Raw genomic sequence first — 7731 nt, 5'->3', positions numbered from 1 at the left:
GTGACGATGTTTTCCTAAGGCTTGAAGTCCTATTTGGAACATTTTCCTTGAATCTTCGCAAAATAGCCCATAACCGCTCGTTCATAAGACGATGGTCTTGTGCCAAAGATGCTAGAAATCAAAGGAAAATAGGAATTGGTTGGAATTTCTAGAAAGGTGAGTCCCAATTCTAGTTTTCTAAGATAGTCCATAGGAATTTCTAGAGCTAGAATCTAGGCTCTAAGGAGGAGAAGACAAGACCTCACAAAAATGAGGTCAACAATGTCCGAATATAAAGTTTTGGTGAGTACTCAAAAATAGTTTTATTGGTGCCCACACTATGTGGGTCAAGATTTACGCCTATGCATGATTTTTGTTTCATTCTGAGCTTGATTGTGATTGAGGTAGCAATTTGTCTTACATCCATCCTTGAACCATCAAAATTCATGAAAGTTCATTTTCTCCATTATTTTGCACTTTTAATAGATTTTGGTTTTAGAAATGTGAGTTCCTTTCTTTGAGGAAGGTTGGGCTACCTGTTCATCTCCCTTGTAGTTGTATCCTGAAGTTGGCAACCCAAGTGGTGTCTTGCAGTGTGTATTCTTGTGCTATTTTTACATCAATAACATTCCTTCTGATTTTCTTTATCTTCAAAATTCTTCTCAGCAATTCTTGATTGTTGTTTTCCTGAAATTCTGCACCCTTATCCTTGTCGGCATCAGGTGAACACAAGGTTGCTTGTGTAGGAACGGCGTCAAGACGTAAGTTTGCGAGGTCGCAAGGTGGCGAGGTCGCGGGGTGAGGAGGTCGTTGGCTCTACACTAACACAACTAGTTTGAGAGTGAAGGGACATTTGGTAAATGTATAAGTTGAGAGTACTAGCCTCTCAAGGGGGTTGAGTAGCAATCATTTTTAATAACACCAACAAGAATCATCTAAAAATCTAAGGAAACAGGGTCTATATGATAAGATCTGCGTCTACACAATGGTGTCCATCTCACCTTCGGCCATCGCTCAATCGATCATTATGGATACTAATACCATTAGATATTGGAAGCAAATAGATGAGTGCATCTCCAAAAGAACTAAAAAGTAAACAAAAAACCAATTGAGCCCGAAAGGAAAAAATCATGCTTCTTTTTCCTCCTCACCAAGCCGCACCCTGCAATAGGTGAAAATAGCAATCACACTGCCAAAGGACAGCAAGGAAGTTTGCTTTTTGAAAGAAATGGACAAGAACAAAAAAATAAAATAAGTTCTTAAAATGGAAAATAAGAAATAGGAGCAGGAAATATAAGAGGAGGAAGAAGCTGCTGCATCAGATCTTTTGTAAATATATTTATCTTATCTTATATTTGCATTAGTAAATCTTAGACTCTAGACATCCAAAATTTATCAATGACAAGAAGACTGCCCCATGAAAACTCACAGAAAAGTTTGAACGAAAAGCAAAATTTAGTTACCAGAATGACTATTAATCTAACTTCAATCTATTGGAAGAATGCCCGGTCATGGTAATCCTTGGCCAAACTATATGATGAGTTTTCTTGACGAGGGGTAGGAGGATGATGTAGCTGATTCCGACAGCTATTAAATCCAAGCAATAACTCCACTTCCCATAAACTACAAATCATTACTTGGGTTTTATAAGCCCTTGTATCAGGAATGTTTGGGCACTGTTATTATCTACATGTTTTAAGCTGAATGATTTCTTAAGAGTGATTCCTCAGTCAAGAGTAAGTCCCCATATTTTGGTTGAGCGAATCTCCAATCTTCCATGTAATTTATCTTATTCCTAGCAATAAAAGAGCGTTCTATTTCTCCTGCACTTCAAATTCTTGTCTACATTTAGTCTAGTAAATTGGAAACATCCTGGAGCTTCAACCTCCTCATAAGTAAATCTTCTAATTTAATAATTAAAATCGCATTTTCCAATGTCAATAATATGGTAATAACACAATTTTCTTGCGCAGCCTAGTGTCACGGACTAACTTTTCTCAAGTCACCCGTGCGGCTTTAGCGCTTTTCTTTAGCACTAAATCGGCCTAATATCCCTCACAACACTTGAACTTGTAAGCACAAGACACTCTAAGAAGAGTAGAGAGAAGTATTGGAAAAAGTAACACTTCACTAAGAGAGAAGAGCTACAACACTTGAAAGCTTGGAAGCTTTACTTGGATGGTTTCCTTGGATCCTTTCTTGGATGGTTACAAATGAGGGGAGTGACTCCTATTTATAGTCCCCTCCATGCCCAAGGGAATTTTCTAGAATACATTAGATTATTCTTGTTCTATAGAATTTTCTAGATTGTTCTACAATTCTTATATTGCCGACCCCACGTAGTGGGATTAAGGCTTTGTTGTTGTTGTTTGTTGTTGTTGTTCTACAATTCTTATATGCATATATGACCCTAGAACCTTCAAGGTTATTCTTGAATTATCTTGGAGCTTTTACTTCTAACGTTCTCTACATTGTGATGGAGTCTTCTAGAATTTCTTGGATTGCACTCATCCATCCGCCTTTTTCTAGAATCTCTCATCCTATGATTTTCTTGCCAATTTGTTAAATATGGCGGAGCGTGACACTAGGCTTGCTTCACGCAAAAAAAAAATTGAAGTAAAAAAGCAAGGTAAAACCCAAAATTAGGTGTCAACTGCTCCCAGCTTTTTACGGGGTTTATTTTAGTCCCAGAGTTAAAATTGTGTCAATTTAGTCACCAGACTATTTTAATATGATTGAAATAGTCCCAATAGAGAACTATTTTAGCCTTCATTAAAAAAAATTGAGAACTAATTTGGCACTTCTATAGAATGTGGGACTAAAATGGTCATATGCAAGAATATTTTGGCATTTTACTCGTCAATTCAATAAGGATTCAGTGTGGTGGGGAGTGCTTGATGCACAGCTTTATAATAAGTTTCTTTCTGAGAATAGAATCATCGTATTGCCATTTTCAGTCAATCGCAACAAAAATATCCAAGGAAGCATTTAGAGACAACTAATGAAGAAATATAAATACAAGTAAAGATCATAACAACAACTCTGCAGGGAAAGAATCTCAACAGAAATTGCAAAGACCTAAGATACAGAAACATAATCTTGAAAAGGGTTCTTAAAAAAAAAAAAAACTGAAGCAAACACAAAAATTAACACGTTTTACTACTATTATTTGTTAAGCATTGCTTCCATTTATTTACGTAAAAGCAACCGGAAATATTATATAATGCAATAAAAGAGTTCTTACAGCCTATCTCAAGTAATTTTGTATGCTATTCAATAGTCCAAAAAAAATAAAAGCAATCTACGAGTTACATGTAAAAAGCTACCTCACCTGTAGACTAACTAAATGTTGTTTATGTTCAGCAAGTGTTGCTGCCAAAGATTCTGTATGACCATTAGAACCATTTTCAGATAAACAGTGAAGTAATTCTGAACCCTCCCCATCATTAGCTTTGGCCTGTGTAAATAAAATTATTTATGTAAAGAATTAATGAAGCTGCTGCACAATAATAGTAATTGCAGGGTGAAACAACATGGTCGAAATAACATTCTCATTAGCATGAATCAACATTATATGTACATACATACATACAGAATAGGTGGTCGGTCAAACCTGCAGATAAAAAATTCTTGATGCAAATTATTAATGAACCAAAGTTGCAGCAAAATAAACTTTTGGTCGGTCTTAGTAATCTTAACCAGAATTGTTTGCACTGAGGAACTTGTACGAACACATCACTAACTTTGCTCTAATCTATCATCTGAGCTTTCTCACAAGCCAAATAACCTTAGCCAAGGGTTCAGATTTATAAAAGTTATTATTAGATATTTATCAATGCCCAAAAAGAGATTAAAAGTAACAATGTATATGCCAAATATATAAGATTTCAGCTAGGAAATGCTTGCAGCTATCATCAAGAAAGAATGATAAGACTATGCAATAACTGCAAATAATGAAAGTAAAGAATAATGATTACACTGTTCAATCTCTGTAGAATAAATGCACGTTTGGCACGGTTTATTGTATGCGTAGGGTTTGAACCACACTAAAAATGACATTTGGGACTCCATGTTAGTTGCATTTTTTGAATAAGTGGGATGATGATACGGAGTTTTGCGACCTCTGAATCCTAACTGCAGCCTGCGGGTCGAGACTGTGTTTTCCTTTCTTATTACCCTTGAATCCTTTAGGGCTTGGGTTGTTAGTTGCCGAGCCATTCCTTCTTTTTTTCTTCTCCATTCTGAGCTCTTCTCGTTTTCTTTTATTTTCTCTTGTTGGCTGCGAAGGAGGTTTGCCTCCTCATTCTTTTTTCTGAGTTGTTCTTTATTCTCTTTCGCATCTGTCGTTGAGGGTTAGGAAAGTTATTTCAAACATTGTATGATATTTCTTCTTGATAGAGGACTGAAAAAAGTTCCCTCCTTGTTACAATTTGTTTCGGTTGCCATCATATGGGATGGTTTCTATCGATGTGGAGGAATTTGATTTTTTATTTCGGTTGTCATCATTTGGGATGCTTTTTTGTCTATGTAGAGGCATTTGGTTGTCGTTTGTTTCAGTAACCATGGTTTGACAAGTTTTTTGTCGATGTGGAGTTATTCGGTTGCGGTCATTGCGGGTGAATTTTCCTTTTTGGAGGAAAGAATTAGAAGTTTAGCAGGGGAGGGGGATGTTTTTGAACTAATGCATTCCGTAAAATATGATTCTCTACTATTGTTCGTAGGTTAATATTGTGTTGGAATTTTAAGAATTTCTGCTTTTGGTATCTTCTATATTTATTATTTTCTATTTTTAGTAGTTTCTACTTTTAGAATTAGCTATTGTTGGTAATTTTTTTTTTCTTTTTCCAGCATGAAGATTTTGTGGCTTTCCTAATATGGTGGTCTTCCCCTGTTATTTATCTTCTAATAGAGTCTTAGGACATTGAAGAAAAATAATTATATTTTCCCTCCCAAAACCTACACATGCATACCTTAAATGGTTATTTGTGGTTGCTTGAATGGTTGATGATGATCTCAGTTTCCTTACTTTTATTGTTGGAGTAAATTGATGACATCGCGATTTTAATGCTCCATGTTTATAGCAATTTAAATTTCGGTGATAGCGTGATTTGAATGTTTGATATTTATTCTAGAGTTTTCGGTGATATGATAATTTCAATGCTTGATGTCTCTATTGGAATAATTTGTCCATGAGCATATTGGTTTGAAAAAAATATGAAATTTTACTTCCATACTCACAAGTGTTATGTAGCAACACATCTAATATATAAAGTTTGATACTTATGATGCATTAATACCATAAACCTAAAGATTTGATAGATATGTGTTCAAATATGAATGTTTAGGTGCGATATATGTATATAGATTAGAATTGTGTGTTCCAATAAAACAAAGTTCAGCGATTGATTTTCTTTTGCTTAAATTGAGCTGGCTATGGTGTTGATTAGCTTCATTATGATTGACTTTCAATTGTTCTTGCCAACAAATCTGTCATACTGATCATGGGAGCTATTCTATGTTTGTACCCTCATTTGACAAAGGATGGTAGTGACACCGGAATTAATAGGAAGAATAGTGAAACAAAAACAAACTTTTATTATTATAAAAATAGATTACGACCTAACTCAATAGAAAAAAAATACAATAATAGGCGAATCCTCCGGTTAGAGATGTAGGAAAATATTCGAACACTGTGGCGTTGTCGACAGGGCAGTAAGTCAAGATGAGAAAGTTTGGGTGGTTGATTAGGTAAGTTTGTGATAGTGTTTGGTTGGTTGTAGGTAGGTAGGACAACAAGATTGTGGAGGAAGTGGGAGTGGCAGTAGAGTGGTGGAGGTGCATGGGGGTGGTAGGCAGCTAGGGGAGATGTAGGAAAAGCGGTTGGTGAGAAGTAGTGAATTTGATTTGAAGTTTGCAACCCCACCTCGGAGCAGGATACAGCCGAAGCATCACTTATCATCGAATACAACCCTAACAAGAAGGAAGAGACTCCACACATGAGATTAAAACTCTACTAGAACTATCTCCTACACAGGGAACATCTATTTATATCCTCCTACTTCTACACAAAAGGAAGAGAAGTGGGTAGGTAAGAAGAATCCATAAGAGAAACTCTTTCAAAAGAAGACGACTGTGGAAGACAAGCGAAGCAGCCCCTGGATTGCAAGGTTCGCGATTCACTTCCTTCTCCATTGTGCGGGATCACGATCCCATCCTCCCCGTTGTTCCGTAGACGCATTCAGCGCCTACATCAGTCCCCTAGGGTTGGGGAAGCTTCAACCTCTTTTGTTGAAGCTCTAAGTTCGTCAAAGTGTTGCATTAAGACGGTGATGTTGAACATTGCTAAAATGTTGTAGTCCCCAGGCAAGTCGATCTTGTAAACGTTGTCGTTCATCTTCCGAAGTATTATGAATGATTCATCTGCACTCGGCATAAGCTTCCTGAATGATCCTGTGGGAAAGCTTTCCTTTTTCAATCGAATTCATACGAGGTCGCCTTCCTAAAACATTACTTTCTTTCTGGATTTAATTGCATGTGTTTGGTATTTTATATTCTACTTAGCAATTTTCTTGCCAACTTCTTTATGGAGCTTTTGAATCTCGTGAAGTTGTTTTGTTAAGAGTAGAAGACCAAGACCTCACTAAAAATGAGGTCAACAGTGCGGTACCAATTCCAGTGGTGTGAGTGGATTGTGTCCGTACACAATCTCAAAGGGAGTTCGTCTAGCAGTTTGGCTGATGGATAGGTTATAGGCAAACTAAGCTTGGGCTAGGATAAATCATGCATTGCTTGACATGTTCTACATCTCTTATTAGTTTTGGCCAAAAAAAGGCTATCTTAAGAGGGCCGGATCTTGACCCTGCCGAAATGACCTGCTAGTCCTCCTCTGTGGCCTTCTTGGACAATGGCATCCCTTAGTGAACACCGGGGAATGCACAATTGACCATGGTGGAACAGGTAACCATCTGTGCGGTAATATTGCCCTTCTGACTTTTCTTGACATTGTTCTCATATGTTCATGAAATCTTTGGTTGTTTCATATAGATCCTTTATGATCTCGAAGCTCACAACTCAAGCCTGCATGGATGTGATCAAAAGGTGCGACGACTCAGTGCATCGACTACGCGGTTCTGACTTCCCGCCTTGTGTTTTAGCATGAACTGGAATTAGGCTAGAAATTCCACCCAAGTGGCGTGTCGTTCCTTTAGTTTGCTCTAGATCTTAAGGAATTTTAGGGCCTCATGATCTATAAATAGTGTAAACTCGTCTGTCAATAGGTAATGATTGTAGAGTTCTCGAGCTCGTAGGATGGCGGAGAATTCTTTCTCGTAAGTTTGAGTATTTCCTCCTAGATTTATTCAACTTATCACTGGAGAAAATGATGGGGTGTTCACCTTGGCCTAGTACTGCTCCGATCCCCACGCCGGAGGCATCCCAATTTATCTCAAAATGTTGGTTGAAGCCGGGTAGTGCTAGAACGGGTGTCTGAGTCACATTTTCTTTCGGTATATCAAAACTATCCTAGGTTGTTGTTGTCCAAGAAAACTCCTTTACTCAGAAGGGAGGTGATAGTGCTGAAGTTTTTGATGAATCTTCGATAGAAGGATGCTAGCCCCGAAAATTGTCTCAGCTCGGTGAATGATTGTGGTATCACACAGTTGATAATGATCTCTATCTTTACGAGATCCATCTGAATGTCTGCACTATACACGATGCAACCCAGAAAGCATACCTAACTCATCATGAAGTGAC

The 7731-nt window shown here is 37.4% G+C and overlaps 1 protein-coding gene across 1 annotated transcript in view; it reads right to left on the bottom strand.

Moving 5' to 3' along the window:
- LOC110020934 (AUGMIN subunit 6-like) overlaps positions 1-7731 on the bottom strand; it is a 39860-nt gene that overhangs the window by 8929 nt on the left and 23200 nt on the right. The window contains exon 10 of the mRNA XM_020719238.1: positions 3311-3436. Within this exon, the coding sequence (XP_020574897.1) occupies positions 3311-3436 (126 nt within the window). The remainder of the gene's footprint in view (positions 1-3310; positions 3437-7731) is intronic.

The sequence above is a fragment of the Phalaenopsis equestris genome, unplaced genomic scaffold, assembly GCF_001263595.1.
Source record: "Phalaenopsis equestris unplaced genomic scaffold, ASM126359v1 Scaffold000113, whole genome shotgun sequence".
Taxonomy (NCBI): Eukaryota; Viridiplantae; Streptophyta; class Magnoliopsida; order Asparagales; family Orchidaceae; genus Phalaenopsis; species Phalaenopsis equestris.
Note: the sequence above shows the minus strand (reverse complement) of the source record. Positions and strands in the feature narration are given on the sequence as shown.